The sequence below is a fragment of the Gracilinanus agilis genome, chromosome 2, assembly GCF_016433145.1.
Source record: "Gracilinanus agilis isolate LMUSP501 chromosome 2, AgileGrace, whole genome shotgun sequence".
Lineage (NCBI taxonomy): Eukaryota > Metazoa > Chordata > Mammalia > Didelphimorphia > Didelphidae > Gracilinanus > Gracilinanus agilis.
The window spans coordinates 262,314,623-262,336,731 of record NC_058131.1 but is presented as its reverse complement, the minus strand read 5'-3'; the positions used below and the strand labels follow the sequence as shown (position 1 = coordinate 262,336,731).

At 41.8% G+C, this 22,109-nt stretch overlaps 1 protein-coding gene across 1 annotated transcript in view; it reads left to right on the top strand.

The window, feature by feature from the left end:
• The first annotated feature begins 1,902 nt into the window (after positions 1-1,902).
• Positions 1,903-22,109, top strand: part of RBBP8NL (RBBP8 N-terminal like) — a 38,200-nt gene continuing 17,993 nt past the window's right edge. Inside the window, exons 1-9 of the mRNA XM_044661159.1 lie at positions 1,903-1,963; positions 3,749-3,791; positions 5,084-5,179; positions 7,591-7,703; positions 10,736-10,808; positions 11,778-11,941; positions 12,317-12,399; positions 16,427-16,590; positions 20,632-21,493. Of these exons, the coding sequence (XP_044517094.1) occupies positions 1,903-1,963; positions 3,749-3,791; positions 5,084-5,179; positions 7,591-7,703; positions 10,736-10,808; positions 11,778-11,941; positions 12,317-12,399; positions 16,427-16,590; positions 20,632-21,493 (1,659 nt within the window). The remainder of the gene's footprint in view (positions 1,964-3,748; positions 3,792-5,083; positions 5,180-7,590; positions 7,704-10,735; positions 10,809-11,777; positions 11,942-12,316; positions 12,400-16,426; positions 16,591-20,631; positions 21,494-22,109) is intronic.

Here is a 22,109-nt window from a genome sequence, read left to right as displayed (position 1 = left end):
GCATTCTTTATCCACTTGGTTTTTCCCATGTGGATAGTTAGATCAGACTCTTTTACCAGATTAAGAGTCTCATTGAGGAGATTCTGCAATGCTCTGGATTTTAATGCAATCAGCACAATGTCATCCACAGCCAGGAAATCTGGAGGATTTTACAGTCTATCGAATCTTTCTTTGATTTGATCTTTACATCATTGTAGCAAATATCTTTGGCAAGCACATACCTGTTTTATACCTTACTTAATATTAATCTGAAAGTTTTCAAAATTATTACTGCTATTAACTTCTTTCAGGAAGATTTGCATGGGTTTAAAAATATATGTGAAAGACAGCTTGTTAGAAGAATACTTTCAATGCAGCTTTTTGTTCTTCTTAATCAAGTGGTATTTTTATATCCACTAAAAATAAGTTCAGTGAGATCTGCAACTTTTAATCAATTGTATCATGGAAAAGATGTGGGTCTGCTATAGAATATTATTTTTAATCCTGACCTTCCAACTTGGAATCATGTATTAGTTCCAAGGCAGAGAGCGGTAAGAGATAGGCAACTGGGATTAAGTGACTTATCCAGGGTCAAACAACTAGGGCTAAGAAAGTGTTCTTTCTACCAAACCATGTCTCTCTTTACTAGATATGACCTCTCTGAGGACAGAGATTGTATCTTTTCCTTCTGACTTTCCCACTTCCAAGAGCATCAGTCTATGAATATGAGAGGTATTCGACAGTGTTTTCTTCAGTAAATGAATAGATGAATGAATAAATGAATGGCCACAATGAAGTCTGAACTAGACCAAAATGATCCCCACTTTTATAAAACAGCTTCCCACTTCTATCAGCTCCAATTTGGCATTATTTCAGTGTGGGTTTCCAAAAGGAACCTTGAAAAAAAAAAAGATTTTATAAGCTGGCTTCTCTGTGTTGTCAAATACTAGTTAATTAGGTTCAACAATCAAGTCACAAGCCTGTTTTGAATTCCATTGAACTAAGAACATCAAGTAAAAAGATTGGACATAATCCATGGCAAGGCTTTTGGTACCTTAATCCAGTAGGCAGGACATACATTACTTCAGTCTTCCCCTGGTATACACTGCTAAGGTTGGAAGCAGAGAATTTAAATGGGGTGTGTGTGTGTGTGTGTGTGTGTGTGTGTGTGTGTGTGTGTGTGTGTGTGATATTTTCATTCTTAATAAGGAGTCTCATTACCTAAGAAATAGGGCATGCCTTTTCTACCCTCTAGGAGACTTATCATGCCAATGAGCCTGGCTGTCAGATCTGTCCTCTCTGTATTTAGCTAATAACATATCCAAGAGCTTGGTTTGCTATCGGAGGATCATAGAAAAATAGCATTTGGAGTTTTAAAAAAACCTCAGAGATCAGAATCTAATCCTCTTATTTTAAAGATGAGAAAACTAAAGAAAGGAGGTTAAAGGACTTGTCTACAGTCACACAGGTAATAAGGGTGGAAAGTTGCTATTTAAAGTTAATCTTATAACTCCCCATTTCAATGATCCATAGGTTACACTAGGGAAGTTGGGAGTGAAGGGGGAGGGAGGGAATAGTAGGACCTTGAAAATAGAGTTCACCATCCACTTCACTTTGCCTATATAGACAGGCATAGCTAGAATGCTATATCTTCCCAGAAATCTTTGCTGATCACCAGAGCCAGAAGTAATATTTCCTTTCTCCAGATTCTCACTTTTAATCTCATATGAAATCAAGAAAAAGCTCATTTGTGCTCTGAGTGGCTCCTACTACCCTTCACATTCTCTGTATGTAATGACTGATTTGGGTTGTTTTTTTTAAGGTCAGAGACTACCATGAAATAAGACCCAAGGAGAAAGTTCCTACTGCCATAGGAAGAGTAGGGGAAGGAAGGTCCCCTGCTTCCCAGGACCAGATCCCGCCATGGACAGTTTCACTGAATGCTTGAACAAGCTGAAGGATGTCCACGACAAAGAAGTCCTTGGTATGACCCAGCCTACAGGGAGACAAGAGCAAGGTCATAGGGTGGGCTGTGCCACCTTTAGGACTGAAACATCTAAGCTATTCCTGATCCCATGGCACCTTGACTAAAAGAGGATTCTAAATGCCCACTTCATATACAGGAGAGTATAAAGGATTGGGCCCCAAGCTAACCTCTCATAAAGTCCATTTGTTAGTTATAAAATAAACAGCTCTCCTGCAAAAAAGAGAGCACACCTTCCCTGTGTGGGTCTCTTTCCCATCACTGAATTGCAGAAGTTGGTTGGGTAGGAGCAACACTCAAGTTACCGAGGGATGAGGATGTAGGACTGGAGGCATAGGTATGCCTGAAGCCTGGGTCCAGGGATGCTGGCCTACCCTGAGGGACCAATCCATTGAGTCTTCTTCTTCCTCTGTGGAAGATACAGGATCAGAGAGCTGAAGCTGGAGGAAGCCTCAGAAGCCTTTATTTTCCAGATAAGGAAATAGAGGCCCAGAAATATTTTCCCAAGTTTTCTCCCCTAGGTCATTCATGTAAAAAGTGGCAGAATCACAATGAAAACCCATATTTTGTGACTCCAAATCCAAGACCCTTATCACTGTACCAAGAAGTCTCCCTGAGTACCTGAGCTGTGTAAAGGTTAAATTTAATGGTTGAACAATAATTTTATGAAATTATGTGGTCACCAATGTTTATTATATCTTGAGTCAGGAATTTATTTACAAATATTTACAAAATGGAGAGGAAACAATAAAGTAGAAAAATGTGAAGAGGTTAGAGAGGTTATCTATCCTATCAACTTAAATGTTTACTCTGGATCTGCTTAATCCAGGAAGAGATTAATTAGCTCTCAACCAGGAGGGCTGGTAGTGAGTAACCACACCACCTCCTCCAAGATGGAAGCTAGTCTCTTAGGAAACTAGGAAAGGAGTCAGTCTTTCACTCACCCAATGAAGTAGTCCAGGAGTCAGAGTCTAAGTTGAAGCTGAGCTCCAAGCCCACAATACAAGCTGTAGTCTCCAGCAAAGCTCCCTCAAAGACTCTCCCTAGTCAGAAAACTATTTCCAGAAGACAATCTCTTCAGAGTATCTTCTCAAAGACAATCTGCTCTGAAGGAGTTCAGTGCTTGCTTTTATGGTGACTTATTGTCTCCTCCCCTCTTCACAGGGGCCAATCACAGTTTCCAAATTGTCTAGCACTGCCCAGGGGGCAGTGTCTGTGGGATCAATTTATCACCCTTTGAAGGTTAAGTTCTCATCAAAAAGATTCACAGCTAAGGGTGTGAATTTTCTAAGTACCTTGCTAGCTTCTCACCTAGTACTAAGTAGGGTATTCAATCTTTTGTTGATTCAGTTTAAAAGTAGAAAAAGGAGAGTTAATCCTGTCTTCAGTCTAGTGAGGTACTAAGTAGGGGTACTTAATTAAGTTAGTGTTAACTCAAGATAGTCAATAGAGCAAAGAATTCTCTTTCAGAGCTGAAGAGATCAGTACAGGGATGGTAAGGGAGGCCTCTGGAAATGCCCAGGAAGGACCTTGATAGGAGAACACAGTAATTCATTGTAAAAGACAAGCAGGAAAGGCCCCTGCTGTGATTGAGAAGAAAAAGAAAAACCATAGCTCACTGCTAATCTAGCACTCCTTTTCAGCTCAAGCTCCTCCCATAAAAGAGCACAGAGTTTCTTCATTTCTACAGCCCCTCTGCCAGCTGAGATGCCCAAACACTTAGCAGATGGTGTCTTGGCTTTAAAATAGAACCTCCAATGTCCTAATATCCTCTCCTTCTTGTAGGACTGCAGAACAAATTGTTGGAGCTCAACACAGAGAAGTGCCGGTGAGTTCAACAGGAGCCCCACTGATGTATAGGCTGAGCCTTGGTGTTCTTTCTAAAGATCCAGAGGAAATTTTCAAAGGAAATATTTGTCAGGATTTGGCAAAACCCTTTCCACTATAAGATGCCTCACTCAGTCCCAGGAGATGTATGAAGTCTACAAGATGCTAGGGACAACTAGGTGGTGCAGTCAATAGAGCACTAGATCTAGAGTCAGAAAGACATCTTCCAGAGTTCAAATCTTGCCTCAGACATTTACTAGCTGGGTGACCCTTAATCCTGTTGGCCTCAGTTTCTTCATCTGTAAAAGAAGCTGGAGAAGGTAACGGCAAACCACACCAGTATCTTTGCCAAGAAAGTACAAATAGGGTCACAAAGAGTCAGACTGAAAAGACAAAACAACAGGGTGCTTATCTGGTTCCTCAGTTTTATGACTCAATGTGTAGTCTGGAGGTCCCAAGATCAACATAGCATAACATAATGGAGGGGGAAGGCACAAAGGGATAGGAAATCAGAGGAGACAAACCATCCTTTGCAAATTGGAAATATTCCTCTATCCTTCATATGCACCAGATAGAAGTCATAAGACATCTAAGTAAGGCAGGACCTTACAGGTCATCTGCTCTAACCATCTCATTCTCCAGATGAGGAAACTGAGGACCAGAGAAGTTAAGAAAAGACAGTTTGTGGTGTATTGACTCCATTTGGGGTTTTCTTAGCAAAGATGCTAGAATGCTTTGCCATTTCCTTCTCCAGATCATATTATAGATGAGAAAACTGAAGTAAACAGAGTAAAGTTATTTCTCCAGAGTTACACAGCTAATAAGTGACTGAGGTCAGATTCGAACTCCAGTCTTTTTGCTCCTAGCCCAATGTGCCACCTATCTTTCCATTATGCCATACTTCCTCAGCTTCATTATTGCCTCCTCCCTCCCTTTCATCTGCCACATCCCCACAATCACCAAGTCCTGAGCCTGCTTTCTTAAAAAAGATCTCCTTCATTCATCCCTTTCTTACCTTCCCCATTACCCTCGCTCTAATCCTGATGGTCTCTAAGATCTCTCCCAGTTCAAAAATCCTATGATTCTATGATTCCCATTCAGGCTTTTGCTCAAGCCTGCCTGAGCTACTGGGATTGCCCCTTAGATGGACCCCCATCCTTTTTTCCTACCCCCATCCCAGTCTTTAGTCCTTCTCCTCTCCAGGCCAACCCGAATACACTTCTCTGACTGGATAATTTTCTCTGCTGAAGGCAAAAGATCATTTTCATTTTCTCCTCCTGTTTCTCGAATTAGAGATGCCCAGAGAATTGAAGAACTATTCGCCAAAAACCACCAACTTCGGGAACAACAGAAAGCCTTGAAGGAGAATGTGAAGGTGTTAGAGAACAGGTAAGTCCTGAACACAAACCTTTTACTGGGAGGACCCAGCAGAATGAGCAGCACCCCACAGGGTCCTTCTATTTAAAGAAATTAATCTCCATTTATTAGCAAGAACATGGCCTGGAAATGATTTCTCATTTGAGGGATTCCAAAAACACAAAGCCTCTTGAAAGCAGTGGTGGACTTATGGTTTTATTCTGGGGTTTGGGTTTTACAGGAGTATCCTCTTAAAAATGCAAGATTAAAATTAATATCCAATAACTCAAAGTATTATATTTTATAAGATGTATTAATAATCACTTGAAGTAGAAGAAATAAAGGGACAAAGGTAAAAGCTTGAGTAAAGAAAGCTTTCCCAGCCACGTTTGCAGAGCTCCACAAAATTTAGATCCTCCCTATATTAGCATATAACATAGAGAAGGAACATGGAAAGCTGGGAAAGAGAATTTCTGGGGAGAGAATTCTAATCATACACAACGATGACTCATATGGAAGTACGCTTTGCATGACAATACCTGTATAACCCAGATTAAATTGCTTACCATCTCAAAGGGGAAGGGATTTTTTATTTGGAGCTTATAATTTGGAAAATATATGGTGAAAATTGTTATTCCATGTAATTGGGTAAATGAAATATCTTTGAATAAAAAAATTTTTAAAGGAAACAAAAAAAAGAAAGCACTGATGGGCTTCACTTTAAGGAACTCTGATATATAACCATAATGTAAGTCCTTCTAGTGCTAACAATCATTCATTTTATACCTCACCTTTAGATTTTTAAAATGCTATTCCACCTATATGACCTCTACTATCCCCTGTGAGGATAGTAAACATATAATCCTTTTTCTTTTTCTTTTTCTTTTTAACCAAATGAAGACACTAGGGTATCAAAAGATAAACAATTTGTCCAAGGTTACATCATCAGACAAGAAAGGACTAGAATTCTGGTCTACTAATTCTTAATTCAGGGCTCTCTCCAATAATTTTCATACACAAAATTCTAACTTTATTGGTCAAATAAAGGTGATCCTAATTATTGTTTACAATTATTATCGTATATAGAGAGAAAGTTGTCTATAAATAATCTACAGAGCAGCCAGGTGATGCAGTGGATAGAGTTCCAGGCCTGACGTTAAGAAGAGTCATCTTCCTAAATTTAATTCTGGCCTCAGACACTAGCCATGTGACCCTGGGCAAGTCATTTAGTCGTGTTTGTCTCAGTTCCCTCATCTGCAAAATGAGTTGGAGAAGGAAATGACAAACCACTCCATTATCTCTGCCAAGAAAACCCCAAATAAGATCTCAAGTCAGACACAATTGAAATGACTAAATAACAACATAAAAAATTTATGTAGCATTTTATGGATTCAAAATGCTCATAAATATATAATCTCACTTGACCCCCACAACTACTCTGTGAGACAGGTATTCGAAATAGTATTAATTCCCATTTTATAGATGATGATATCGACACGATGAAAGGTGAAGTGACTTGCTTTAAATGCTCAGAGAGTAAGTGGCAGACTCAGAAATCAAATTCAGGTTCAAATGTACCACTCTCCCTCCTGTGATTAGCTTAGTCAGAATACAAGTGGATTCCCTGGAGGAAAATTTTCCAAAGAAATATCTCTAATTTTTATTTATTTTCATTTATTTACTTATATTTATGTTTATCTATTTATTATTTCTTTTAACTTATTTATTTTTTCATATTTGCCCATGTTTATGTGATTTTATTTATTTATATTATTTATATTTATTTTTCCATATTTCCATGATTCATTTTCTTTCTCTCCCCTTTTCTCTGCCCCCTCCCAGAGCTGACAAGCAATTCCACTGGGTTGTACAAATTTTATCTCTTGATAACTCTGGTTGTATTTTAAATAGGATTCATTCAATGGAGAGACAGAAACAGAAAGACAGACAAACAGACAGAGACAGAGAGATCCATTCACCAAGATTCCATTTACATGTAGCTTTTCAGACACCTATTGAACAAAGTGAGGAAACCCATCCAGTGAGGTTTCCTTTCATTTCTTGCCTTCCTTTTAAAAAACAAAAACAAAAAAAAACCTTTTCCTTCCATTTTAGCATTGATAGCAAGTATTGGTCCCAAGGCTGAAGGAATGGTAAGGGACAGGCAACTGGGGCTAAGTGACTTGTCCAAGGTCACCCAACTAGACCCCTTCTTGCCTTCCTCTTTATGAAGAACAACCAAAATTCAGCATGGCACACACTCTAGGATCTTTTCCAATTACAAAATGTATTTGGGTTGTCCCAACCTGAGATTCCTCCCAGGCCAAAATGGTCATGGACAAAGGTGCACCCAATGGACCAGACCTGAGACGAAGGGAGGGAGGGAGGGCATGTACAGCCTTGGGATAGAGGAACTCAACTATACGTGGCTAATCCCATTTCAGGCTGAGAGCTGGACTCTGTGACCGATGCATGGTGACCCAGGAGCTGGCCAAAAAGAAACAACACGAATATGAGAATTCTCATCTCCAGAGTCTGCAGCACATCTTTATCCTCAGTAAGTTAATCAATCAATCAGAAGAATTTATTAAGTGCTTACTAAGTGCCAGTCACTGTTCTGGGAGATTAGAAAATAAATAATAAAATTAAATTGTCCCTGCCCTCGAGTTATTCTATATAGTGAAACATTGTGAATATAAATGTGTGTATGTAGGATTATATAAAATAAACAAAGTGGAGCATCTGGGTGGCTCACTGTATAGAGAGTCAGGTCTGGAGTTAGAAGTCCTGGATTCAAATTTGACCTCAGACACTTCCTAGCTGTGTAACCCTGGGCAAGTCACTAAATTGCCTAGCCTTTACCAGTCTTCAATCTTGGGACCCATACTTGGGATTGATTCTAAGACAGGAGATAAAGGTTTTTTAAAAAAACCAAGGTAATTCTGGAATGAGGTCACTCAGAGCTGGGACTTGTGGGGGAGATTCAGCGGTGCCTGAGCTGAGTTTTGAAGAAAATAAGGGATTCTGAGAGGCAGAGGTGACTAAGGACTACATTCCAGTCAAAAGGGGAAATTTATGCAAAGGCACAGAGAAGGAGGGATGGAGTGTGATGAACAAGGAACAGTAAGAAGGCCAGTTTGATCAAACTATAGTATATAGAGAATAATATACACTAAATCCTGAAAGATAGATCAGATCTAAGTTGTCAAGTGTCTTAAGTGTCAAACAGGAATTTTATTTCCTAGGGGTAACAGGGAACAATGGGAGCTTATTGAGTAGGAGAGACATGTTCAGATTTGTGATTCTGGAAAACTACTTTGACAGTGCAGCCAACCTTCCCGGAAGCTTCCATATTTTCTAAAAAATACGCCAAGAGCTGTTCTCAGCCTTTATTGGTCTCCCCTCTGTCAAGTAACATTTCTCTAGTCAAAAACCCAGATGATCCAGGGACTAGGAAAAAATCTTCCAAGCCCCAGCTTGTGAAGACATTCCATTCCCACCTGATCCCACAAATATGGTCACAGGCACACGTTTTGAGAAAGCCCTTGCTGAAGAAGGGCAAAGGAAAAGGGAAGCTTAGGCAGGCTGCCTGTGCAGCTAAGATTCTGCCTAAGCTGAGAGGAGATTCCCAGGAATGTCTGCTGAAAGAAGAACCTCATGCACAGGAGTGAGGGGTGAGAGATAGGACTGGATCGTCTCCTCAGCTCCCGTCCTTCCTCCACAGAAGTCTTGACTTTGTGCTGCTTCTCTGAAAAGTCTTGGTTGAAAAAGTAAAACTTCTCTTGGTGTACCCATTGGCAAAGATATGCACAAGGGTGTGAATATGCCTATCAGTGTAGACATGAGCCTGTATCCTGCATATATAATTACAAATAAGCTCACATCTGCGTGTGCGAAGATCTAAGGGCATATGGCTTCATGTGCTTAAGTATAAGGGACTATATGGTGAGGGTGTGCATGTGTATAAATGGATGCTCATGGCATGTTAGTAGTGCTTGTGATTATAGAAGGTTTCGTTTTTAGAGAGGGAGCAGAATGTGGGAGGAAGATAGATGGATGTGGAGTCAGGAAGACCTGCATTCAAATTCTGCCGCTTAATAGTTTTGGGACCCTGAATGAATTCTATAATCTCCTTGAGCCTCAGTTTCTTCATCTGTATAAGAGATGCCTGTAGCATATACCACATGGGGTTGTTGTGAGGTTCAAATAAAATCTTGAGTATAAGGCATTTATTTATATATATGCATGTATATATAGTTATAATACTGTCATATGCATATAATTTCTTTTTTAAAAAAACCTTTACTTTCTGTCATAGATTCAATACTGATAATTGGTTCCAAGGCAGAAGGGCAATAAGAACTAGGCAATTGGGGTTAAGTGACTTGCCCAGGGTCACACAGCTAGGAAGTATCTGAGGCCAGATTTGAACCCAGGATGTCCTATCTCCAGGCCTGGCTCTCTATCCACTGAGCCACCCAGATGCTCCATGAGTACAATTTTGATAACCCCATGCATGCATATTCGTATGTTTCTATATATATAAACCTATGCCTGCATAACTATGGGAAACAAGGGGAGAGCGGAGAATGGATGTGTGAGAACAAGTGAGTATGCTGGTTTATATGTCCACTTATATATAAATGTCTGTGTATATATGGACATGTATAACCATGTGAGTGTCTTGCATACATCATGGAGCATTTGTGGAAAGGACAAAAAAAAAAGAACAAAAAATAAGAGGAAGCCACTTGGCTGCTGGAGTCATGTCTTTTTTTCTTCATTCTGTCCCTATACGTGTACTTTTTTAGCCCCTTGACTCTCTAGATATTTATTGAGAACTCAAAATGAGCAAAAACATTCATGAGGAAGACACTGAAAGCAATGGGCCCAGTTCTCAAGGAGCTCCCAGTGGAGTCAGGGGGATAAAGCATCATCACATATAACTCCAATAAAAGGAGACCATGTTGAATTCACAGGAAAGGTAAAAATGAGTGCTAGTATATTTTAAAGGAGAAACAGATCATTTCTAGTGCTAGGGAATCAAGAGAGACTTCATAGAGGAGGTGGTGTTGGGATTGGGATTAAAAGATAGCAAGAGTTTCAATAGGGTCAGACAGGAGGGAACTATGTAAGAGCTGGACTAGACAATTTCCAACTCTACAGTTCTGTGATTCTTAGCTTCTCTAGAAATCTTCTTGACCCACCTCATCTTATACTGGAATTGCCTTTTGCCCCTTGAGAATTCATCCCAACCATTGGCTCACCCCATTTGCCATGATCTACTCAGAAAAGAAGAAAAGAAAATCTAACCCAATATGGTCCCCACAACGGGTAAAATCAATGCTTGTTGTCTAAATATGGAAATTGAGGATCAGAGCCCAAGACATAATAATGGGTACCATCCCACTGCTTGAGTGCTGCTATCCTACTCTCTGGCAAGTTGACCTGGAGCAGAGATATTTGGTGCCTTCCAAAGTATCTGACTGCTCTCAGCGGACAGCTCACTCCTTGGGCCAGAGAGGCCACAGTTTCTCCACTTCAGCTTCCTCCCCAGACCAAGCTGACCTTGTCCCTGTTTATTCATAGCCAATGAAATGAATGGGTTAAAGGAAGAAAATAAAGCCCTAAAGGAAGAGCTGAAGAGACTTCGAAGTCTTGAGTGAGTACTGGCTGAGCCACCCTCCTTCTACCTCATCAACATCTGGGCAGTGACCCTGAACCACCATGCTGGGAGACAGCGCCTTAGTCACCTCATCAGCTGCCATTCACCATGAATTTGTTAAAATTATAATAATGGTGGGCAGCTAGGTGCTATAGTGAATAGAGTGCCTGGTCTGGAGTCAGGGTGACTCATCTTCCTGGGTTCAAATCTGGCCTCAGACACTTACTAACTAGGTGACCCTGAGCAAGTCACTTCACCCTGTTTGCCTCAATTTCCTCATCTGTAAAATGAGTCAGAGAAGGAAATCGCAGATCTCTCCAGTATCTTTGCCAAGAGAAACCCAGAGATTCAAGAGTCTGAAACAACTGAATACTGAACAACAATTGGATTTAGCGTCAGAAAACCTAGATTTTAATTCTGACTCTTCACCTTACTACTTGTGTGAACTTGGAAAAGAATAAGCATTTATATAATACCTACTATGTGCCAGGCACCATATTAAGCACTTTTTATACATTAATTCACAATCTTGGGGGGTAGGTACTATTATTATCCCTGTTTTATAGTTGAGGAAACTGAGGCAAACAGAGAATAAGTGACTTGCCCAACATCACCCAACTGGTTAAGTGTCTAAGGTTAGATTTGAACTCAGGATGTCCTGACCCCAGGGCTCTATTTATTGGGCCACCACCCCACCTTGGATAAATTACTTCACCTCTTTGGCCTTGAGCTACATTATCTGTAAATTATGGTAATTATATTAGTGCTCCCTATGATCCTTCTCGAGTGTAAAGCCCTATGGTCTATGGCACTACAGGCAGATGCACCTTTCCAGCCACCTTCAAACTGTGCCAAATGTGCCCCCACACACATAACTATGCTGAGACTTCAGGTTAGTCTACCTTCCCCAATCACCCCATGATGGTCTGGTGTCATCCTCCTTCTTCTTCATCTCTCTCATCCTAGAGATAGACCCAAGCACCACCGGGCTATGTCCAGGGAAAGCAGCTCCAGTCCAGACTCACCAGTGCCCTTACTATCCCCAGTGGGGCGGAAGCCTAGCACTGAGAAACCACCCCCAAGCCGAGAGACAGAAGAGGACTATCGTCCCCACACTCCCCTGGGAGAAGGTACAGTGTGGACCGCAGGCTGAGAGGGCAAAGAAAGAGCGAGCACACAGAGGAAGTGGGCACCAAGAGAAAGGGATGGGATCCTAGGTACAAGAGGGACAGGGGAGGGAGCTCTCTTCCTATTAATTAAACTCACTATTTCTACCCCACTGGAGACTGGAACAATTGGTGGAGAAGGGACAGAGATTTCAATTAGGAAATTTTTGCCCACCAAAAGCACATCTTCTACACATAGTCCACGAGAAGTCCAGGACATAAATGCATACATTTATACACCGGGAAGAATTAATTAAAATCTAGCTGGTCACACACTTTAGAAATTCAGATACCCTCTTTCACCATTTCTCTTACCTTTTCTTTCTTTCTTAAAAACAGAAAAGTCAACAGGATACCAGACTTCTCCAATCCCTAAAATTCCTCCTGGCTCAAACCTGCAGGAGCAGCGAGTTCTGGACATGGTGAGGGAATGGGAGAATGGTGCCTTTTCTTCTGGACTAGCAAAATGGTGCCCTTTTATCAAAGCCATCCTTTATAACCCCCTTCCCCAGAGCTAAAAGGGCTGTCCAAGTGGCCTCATCCTCCAAGAAGTCCATCTTTTTTGTCTAAGACCATTGTACCCACAATGTACCATGTGATGAAAAGGAAAGATGGTGGCACATAGAAGACCTTCATAATCCTTAAATACTGTCAATTGATGCTAGAACCGGTGCCTAAATGGAACCCTATCCAGGGTAACTGTGTCTTAGCTCTGCCCTGAGACTGAAAGCTAATTAAATTAGATTCCTTAACTCAGTTATCCTAAAAAGCAGTTAGGGAGACTAACAAGAGAGTAAGCTCCTTGAGAGTTATTCAGTTTTGTCTACTCCTCAGCACTTTACACAAATTCTTATACATTTCAATTATTTACTTGTTGACTGAACAAATAATTATTTCAAATTATTATTAATTTAAATAATTATTTGTTGACTGAATGAATGAATGAACTAGACTGGGATAGTGTGATATAGTAGAATGAAGAAGAAAAAGAATTGCTAGTATTTCCACAGCACTTCGCATATAACATCTCATTTAATTCTCACAACAATGAAGTTTCATTTTACAAATGAAGAACCCAACACCAAAAGAAATTAAATGACTTGGCCAGTGTCACATAGCTAAGAAGTGTCTATGGCAAGACTTAAACAGGTCTTCCTGTTTAAGTCCAAAATTGCAAGTCCAAAAGCTCTATCACACCACTAGGAGTCAGGAAGCATGGATTCTAATCCCTATTCTCTTACCTGTAAAATGTCAGGGACTAGAGGAGAACCCATCCCTCTGTGATAACTTATGAAGTTAAAGTCCCACTGAACTTTACCTGAGGTGTGGCAGTCTAGAGAATTACATTTGAGGAAAGAGAGTGATAAGTTCAAGAACATCCAGATGAAGACCATCACAATGGCAAGATATCTAAACCATGCTATACAAAAAAGACTTGAAGAAACTATGGATGTGGTCCTGGGTTCAAATATGACCTCAGACACTTCCTAGCTATATGACCCTGAACAAGTCACTTAACCCCCATTGCCTAGCCCTTACTGCTCTTCTGCCTTGGAACCAATACATAGTGTTGATTCTAAGATGGAAGGTAAGGGTTAAAACAAACAAAAAAAAATAACAAAACAAAAACTATGGTTGTTTAGCCTGGACAAGAGAAGGCTTAACCACTAGACATGATAACTATCTTCAAATCTTTGAAGGATTTTCATATAGGATGCAATTACATCTCTCCCCACAATACACAAAGAGAGATAATAGTTAAAAACTACCAGAAAACAAATTTGGGATCAGCAAAGGGAAAACATTCTAATGATTAGAATTATCCTAAATTGGAATGTGCTGCTTTAAATTTTTTTTTTTAATTTTTAATTTAATTTTAAAAGTTTGGGGCAGCTGGGTGGCTCAGTGGATTGAGATTCAGGCCTAGAGATGGGATGGTCCTAGGCTTAAATCTGGCTTCAGACACTTCCCAGCTATGTGTTTCTGGGCAAGTCACTTAGCACCCATTGCCTAGCCCTTATAACTCTTCTGCCTTGGAACCAATACTTAGCAGAGACACTAAAATAGAAAGTAAGGATTATTTTAAAAATTTTTAAATGATGAATTCCCCCGTCCAGTTCAAGCCAACAAGCATAAATAAAAGCACCTACTGTGTGAAAGGCATTCATGTAGAGGTTGAGGATACAAAAACAAAATGTAAAATAAGACAAAATGTCTTGGAGGGATTTAATTTCACTGAAGAAGAAAAATGAAATGTAATAGATAAGTATAGAAATAGCAAGGAAGGAAGTATTCATTGTGGAAGAAAAGTCTTCCTATTGAACAGTGGTTCCCAAACGTTTTTGGCCTACCGACCCCTTTCCAGAAAAAATATTACTTAGGGCCCCTGGAAATTCATTTTTTAAAAGTTAATATCAATTAATAGGAAAGATAAATGCACCTGTGGCCATCACCACCCTTCTGGATCGCTGCAGCACCCACCAGGGGGCGATGGCACCCACTTTGGGAATCATTGCTATAGAAGGTGGTACATTAGCTAAAACCTTGAAGAAAGGAATTCTAAGAGGCAGCAGTGAAGGAGTTTTTTAAAGAATAGGACAGCCTGTACATGGATGTGCATAGGCAAAAGATAGACTGGAGAGAATAGGGAATAGCAAGTAATCCTGGCTGGCTAGAATATGGCATATACAAAGGAGAATTATATGAAATAAGCCTAGAAAGATAGGCTGAAGCTAGATTGGGAAGAGTTTAAAGTATCAAATGGAGGAGTTTGTATTTTATCCTAAAAGGTAATAGAGAGTCCATGAAGATTCCAGATTGAGGGGACAATGTATTCAGACTTTTGCTTTTGGCCAACTGGTGTTACAACTAGTGGAAGGATTATTAGAAAGAAGAGACTGGAAGTCAAGAGTACAACTGGACTGACCACACAAACCTAAATATCTAACAGTTAGCAAGAACAGTTAAAATAGAAAGCTATGGCTGGGTTCCAATATTTCCACCAAGCTGGAACCAAGGATCATATTTTATATAATTATAACTTTGAAAAGGAAGCAGCTAGGTGGCTCAATGGATAGAGTGCTCGGCCTGGAAGTAAGAAGACCTGAGTCCAAAGCCAGTCTCAGACACTTCTTAGCTATGCAAGTCTTGGCAAGTCACTTAATTTCTGATTATCTGACAAAAGGATACCCAGGATACACTAGAGAAGGAAATGGCAAATTTCTCCCCTCCAATATTCTTGCCAAGAAAATGCCATGGATAACTATTATCCACGGGCTCACAAAATGTGAGACATAACTGAACAACAACTTAACTTTGAAAAGTGCAAACTTAAGCCTGTGTTAAACTTCAGGGAATTCTTTATTCTCACCAATTAGAAACTAACTATATTGTCTTATATCTGTCTTCCCTTTAACAAACACTTAGAAAAGAAAAATTATGTATACTTATCTCTATCACTTCCTCTCCTTCCACTCACATATCACCCATGACTTTTAGCCTACCTCTCCACTAAATGAAACTGCCCTCTCCAAGCTGACCAAGGAACTCTTCATTGCTAAATCTCACAGCCTTTTCTTAGTCTTTTCGCTTCTTCTCTGATGCTCTTGCAATACTGATCATTCTCTCCTCCTAAATTCTCTCTTTCCTCAGCTTCCATGACATTGTCTTCTCCTGGTTCTCCTCTCACTACCCTGACTACTAATCTCTTCTCCCTCCCTAGCCATAAATGGCCAGCCTTCAAGTTTCTATCCTGGGACTTTCCTCTTCTTTTCTTCCGTTTCTTGGTAATCTCCTCAGTTCTCCTAGGTTCAACTATCATTTCCTTATAGATAAATTAGATCTCTATTTCCAACCCTATTCTATGTCCTGAATTCTAGTTCCACCTCACCAACTGCTACCAGTTGGACATTTTCAACCACTTATCCTGTATATCATTGTAGGTTTTCCTGTGGATGCTGAATGACCACTTGCCAAGGATGTTACAGAGAGAATTCATTATTTGAGTACAGGTTGTACTGGCTGAGATTTATGGTCTCTTCCAGCTCCAAGATTCAGTGATTCTATGATGTTGTAATCTGTAAACAAACACTTAAATGCAATGAGGAACTTACAATTTAAAGAATATTAATGATGAAACCCCAAGTTTTATAGAGCTTTCAAAGAAATTTCTGATTTTATTCTCACAAAAACTTTTTTGAGATTTAGCAGGCATTATGCCCATTTAATAGATGAGAAAACTTAGGGCCAGTGAGGTTAAATGATTGTCCAAAATCACATCATAAGTCATAAGTGTAAGTTCCTTTTGTAATGTAAATAAGCAGTTCCTGTCTTAGTTGCATATAGCAAGGTCTCTTAAAATGGAGCATGTCTGCATGGGATTCCATGTGCCTTTGGTTAATATAATGAATATCATAACCCTGATGCTATTCCCATATTCCCTCTCTTCAGAATCCCCAGCGGATCTCTAATCAGCTGCATGGGACCATCGCTGTGGTCAGACCAGGCTCCCGGGCTTGCCTCTCTGAGAAGAGCTCTTCAGAGGCACCCACTCCACCCCCTCCGAGAAGCACCCCTCCATCCCCACCCTATGACCGAAATCATACCCTGGACAGGTACGTGGAGCTCCCCTTCCCCAATCTCCTCTTCAAACACACACACACACACACACACACACACACACACACACACACACACACACACACACACACACCTATCTCTGTCTCTGAGCAGATCACAGCCAAGCCTCTACAGAAAAAGCACTGGATCAGAGGACAAGGGTTCAAATCCCAGCTCTGCCATTTTCTATGTGAGAGACCTTGGACTAATTGCTTAACCTCTGGCCCTCAGTTTCTTTGCCTCTAAAATAAAGGAACTGGACTAGATGACCCTAAGGTCTCTGTCAGCTGACCTCAATCTTTAATCTTGTAACTAAGATCCTGAAACCCCCAGGTACTATATAGGACCATTTCCCATATATTAAATGGAGTGAATCGGGGTGGGGAAGGATTTGACCTGCCTCCTATACACTTCTCAAAGTGAGGGTCCCATCCCCACAGCAATCCAGTTGTTATCCCAAATGTCCAGCCCAAAGTAGAATGTCACCTCCATGGCAACTGGTTTGAAAATACTAAGGGAGCCACCTGACCTACCTAACATAGATTTAGGAGGGAGTACTGTGGTGAAGGAAGATCAGAAAAGCCAAGACCTCAGAAGAAGTGCTACTCTATCCAAATGAGGAGCAAGGTAGCAGGAAGAAATGCTGAAGGAACTGCTCATTCCTAGGAGTTCCCCAGAAGCTGCCCCTTGTAGCATATCCACCATCATTTCCATTCTCCTGAACAGGGATCTCCATCTCAGCCCTGACCCAAGCTCCCATCCCTTTGGTGAGGCAGAGACTCTGTTCACTCCCAAAGGACCTGGCATTCAGACTGCACAAAGTAAACCTAATCTAATCGAATCCTGTGTTGTCTATCCATCCCCAGGTTGATGAAGCTGATTGAGTTGGGGGGTTGGGAATTAGATGAAGGAATAGGGAAGAATGAATAAATGAAAATGGAGGGGAGATTAGAAACAGAACCAGTCCTTCAGCACACACTAATTCCAGGAGGGCCTTTGGAGCCTCCAACACCTGGGAGCCTGAAGTCTGTCCCTTTTGTCCTTATGTCAATCCCTTCATAGTCTGAGACTTTAAAACAAGGCTCTCCAAATCAATCCAAGACTGTTTGAGATTTCTAGAAACTATCTACTTCACCCCCCTCCTTCCCAGAGTTCTCCTTGAGGTCATGTTGTTCTCCTCTCTCTTGAGGTCATGTTGAGGCTGTATGTGAGCTAAGATGAGAACCCAAATCTCCTTTCTCTCAGCCCACTACTCTTTACACTGCATTCTACAAACTAGTTTCCTATATGAGTACATATTCTTCCCCCAATTAGCCAATGAGCTCTCCAAAGGCAAAGACCGTTCTCTTTTCTTGTCAAACACACAGCACCATGAAGAGACCTGAGCATGCAGGAAGTGCTCAGTAAATATTTATTGACTGAAAGGCTGGTACCTCCACTGAGCTGGCCTCAATCACTTCCAACCAATTCTGGGGAATTTATACAATGGCAGAGAAGTTTTGGATGAGCAGAGAAGTCACCTGTCATCAAATAACCCAATTAATTGTTCTGCCCTTGAGGAAAGAGCCTGTTTTAAATGTGATGGGGCTGCCACCATACTGGATTTTGCTAAGCTGCTGTGTTACTTTAGCCGAATCACTTCCTCTTGCTGGATGTCAGTTTCCTAATTTGTAGAATAAGGGGCTTGGACTAGATGGCCTTCAAATTCTCCCCCAGCTCTAACCTTCTACTTTCTTATCTATAATCCTGTGGAAAAGCACTGGGGTATAATGGAGAAATTATCCTTAGCCAATAAGACTTAAATATTAAGTTTTTTTTTAATTTTAAACCCTTAACTTCTGTGTATTGACTTATAGGTGGAAGAGTGGTAAGGGTAGGCAATGGGGGTCAAGTGACTTGCCCAGGGTCACACAGCTGGGAAGTGTCTGAGGCCGGATTTAAACCTAGGACCTCCTGTCTCTAGGCCTGGCTCTCAATCCACTGAGCTACCCAGCTGCCCCCTTAAATATTAAGTTTTGTCCCTGATACATATTGACTGTGTGCCCCTATGCAAGCTATTTATGTAGGCTACACCATAACATTATAAGATGCAAAAAGGTCTGACCTGAATTCACAGAGGTAGTGTCCCCACCTTGAAGTTCCCTATACCAATGAAATCACAGGTCTACTTCCTTCCCCTATGACCTTATGATTCCACATTCCATAACTAAGTACTAAATTATGGGGAAAGCCCTGGCTGCTGATTCTCATTATACAGCATCCCTGATGGCTTCTTCCTGTGAGATGTCCCCTGGGAGAGAGGGACAGACACCCCAAAAAAGAAATTATGTTTGTAGAATCCATCAGGGATGCAGAGATGTAAATTACATCTGAGGTAAAAATTGTTCCCAATGAAAGTAAACATTCCTGTTGCTCTACATTCCTCCAAGTCTACCACCAGAAACTAGATGTTTGTTTTCTATAATTAGTTGTTTGAAAAGATTAAGGTATTGGCAGAAGTGAGAGTAGAACTTAAATGAATTCCCACCCCCCCAAAAAAATTATTTTTCTTTCTCTTTGTATTGAGGCAGTTCTCAGTTATCTACATCCAATTCCTCCCTGGAGGTATTTTCTGTGGGAAAAAAAATTTACCTGTAAGCTCTTTCCCCAACATACCATTGGGGAAATGGTATGTAACACTCCCCCAAAATACGGTTGCCACAACTTCAAGTTGATGCAGTCCTCAAAAGGATTCAGAGACTGCAAACTCTGTTAATGCCAATTAACAAATATTTAGTGAATTCAAGGTCCTGTGGTAGGGGGAGAAAGGAGAAAGAGAAAGCACAGTTCCTGCCCTCAGGGACCTCAAAGTCTAGTTGGAGAAAAAAAATCTTACCAGTACAAAAGGAGCTAATAATAAAAGAACAGTAAGGACAATAAGTGCCCCCTGAATGTGACAAACCTAAGAATTCCAAAAAATCAGTGGTGGGAGAGAACATTAAGGGTTTCCTAGAAAAGGCTTTATGGGTCTTAGGTAGATTCTTAAGGTTCTGAATAGAATAGGTTCTGAAGAGAGAGAAAGGAGCAGGGAAGACGTTCTAGTCAGAGAGAAGTTACAAGGGGCAGTAGCAACTGATCGCTCTGTGTTCCCTCTATCTAATACTCTGTCATTTTACGATATCCCAGAGGTAGGATGTGTGAGAAGGCAATAGAAGTCTAGACCTGAGATTTTGTCAGAGTGAAGGTCTCTTTGGAAACTCCCTCCAGATCTGCAATTTACAGCCCCCTGCTTAAGCAGACGTCTGGAATACTGAGAAGTCACCCAGCAAAAGATAGCCAGCATTTGTCAGAGACAGAACTTGAATCCAGAACTTCCTGACTCCAATGCTAGCAGTCTGGCCAGAACACTAGGCATACAGGAAAAAAAAGTATCGACTGTGTTTTCTCATACTTTAGGATGATGAAATATTCAGTGGGATGGAGACACTCATTAATTTGCTTGTTGAGCCTTCAACAGACTCCCAAAAGGAGCGAGCAGTAATTTTCTTGAATCCTGAACCTAGAATCACAGAATTCTGTTTAATACATATTTTTCAGCAGAGCAGCATGACCAAAGGCCTGGCAGCCCTATGAAGGATGATTTAGAAGGAGGGTGGGAATAGCTTTGAGATTCACGTTGCACGTGCCTAGAATATGGTACTATGTAAATGCATGGGGTCTTGAAATCAGAGTTCAGAGGCTGAAATCCTGCTTATCAGTTGTGTAAAGTAAGTCACTTCAAATCCCTGAGCCTCAGTTTCTCCATCTGTCAAATGTGAGGGTTGGCCTCTGAAGTCCCTTCCGGCTCTGGATAGATATGAGCCACAAGGGTAGGTAGTGCAGAGAAGTGTTCTACCCACCACACTCCTCTAACAGTGTCGGAGCTGAGAGGAACCTCATGGCTTTCACTTTGCGGAAGGAGAAACTGAGAACAGGAGGGCTTATGTACATTTTTCTAGTTGTCACATCCTCTTGGTCAATTGTCCTGTGTTGTACTTTTCTCTCCGCGCCGGGCTCAGCTACCTGAAAACGAACAAGGAGGACTCCCGGGAGGCTGCTTCTTCCTACGAATCCCTGAAGTTGACAGCGCGCAGCGAGCACCTTTGTCTTCTCAACCGCCACCTGTCCCTGCATCGCTTCGGCCTCCGGAGTCACTGCCCTTCGCCCACCGGGGCCCAGAGCTTTTCGCGTGGCGGGCTGAAGGGCGGGGAGGGCGAGGAAGTCCGAAGTCGGCTGCAGGAGGACTGGGAGGACCGCCAGGCCCTCTTGGACCTGCCCGGAGCCATCGTGTACATGCGCGACCAGAGACTGGAGGGCACGCTGCAGTTCCTGGAACAGAGAGAGAAGCTTCAGTACCTCCTGGCCCAGCAGCAGCTTCGCGGACTCCGAGTTCGGGTGGAGAGCACTAGAGACCGAGATTCGGAGCCAGCGGAGCTCGAGGAGAAGCAGCCCTCTCCTCCTCAGCAGGCTGCAGACTCCGGGGGGAAAGAGACAAGGAGGGAAGAGAAGCATCCGCCCAGGGAACCTTGCCCAGAGACAGTGAGACCTCTGCTTCTAGTGGGCAGTGACTGCTCAGAGCCAAGGGAGAAGGAGGAGATGATCCGGAATTATGCCCTAGACAAGCCTTTGGACCTCTCCGACTACGGCCGGTGTCGGGAAGCCCCTAGACTCCAGAGCTGGCTCAAATCTCCTAGGTCCCCAGAGACTCGCAGTCCAAGTCCAAGGTTGGGCGAAAGACCTCCAGCACAGAAGAGCAAAGGGGTTCACCCACTTCTGGCTCCAGAGACCTTAAACAAATTTCCAGCTTCCAACCCCCAAGATGTACGTAGAGACGCAGATCGAGTTTGCAGCCAGGAGAGAGATGAGCCCCCTGCAACTCTGGTAAGTGACCAGAACTTGGTGTCCCTTCTCCACGCCCTGCCCCCCGAAAAATCCTTGTTAAACAAGCCCGTGATTGATAGAATCCAGCTCCCCTTTTAAGTGTGCTACTCACGAGCCAGAAGGTGGAACAGTTCAGGTCGCTGAGGTCTTCGGGTCTGATTTAAGAGCTTCTCTTTACCCTAATACTCCCTTCCAGGTACCTACCCACTGCCACTCATCTGCTGAAAGAAGCCAGGCGGACGACCTCCCTTTTTGATTCAGGGTGGCACCTCTCCCTCCCTATTTTGGTCAGCCAGCAGGAATGAGGTTGATAAACTAAAGTCAATGTCGATGCCTGACAATGCCTACAAGTACTTTGTATACTTGGCAATGGGGAACAGATATGTTAACTCATATTTGTACTTTGAAGAGAGACAGAAGCTTAACCAAAAAGAAAAAACTGCACAAACATTTATCAAGTGCCCTCTATCAATGAATCAGCAAGCCTCTATCAAGCACTTACCCAGTGCCTTGCACTGTCCAAGGTTCTGGCTTCTTTATATTGTAGGCAATCAGGAAAGAATCCATTGAAGAGATGAGTGGTTTGGCTATATCTGCTCAAAAGGCAGACGCTATT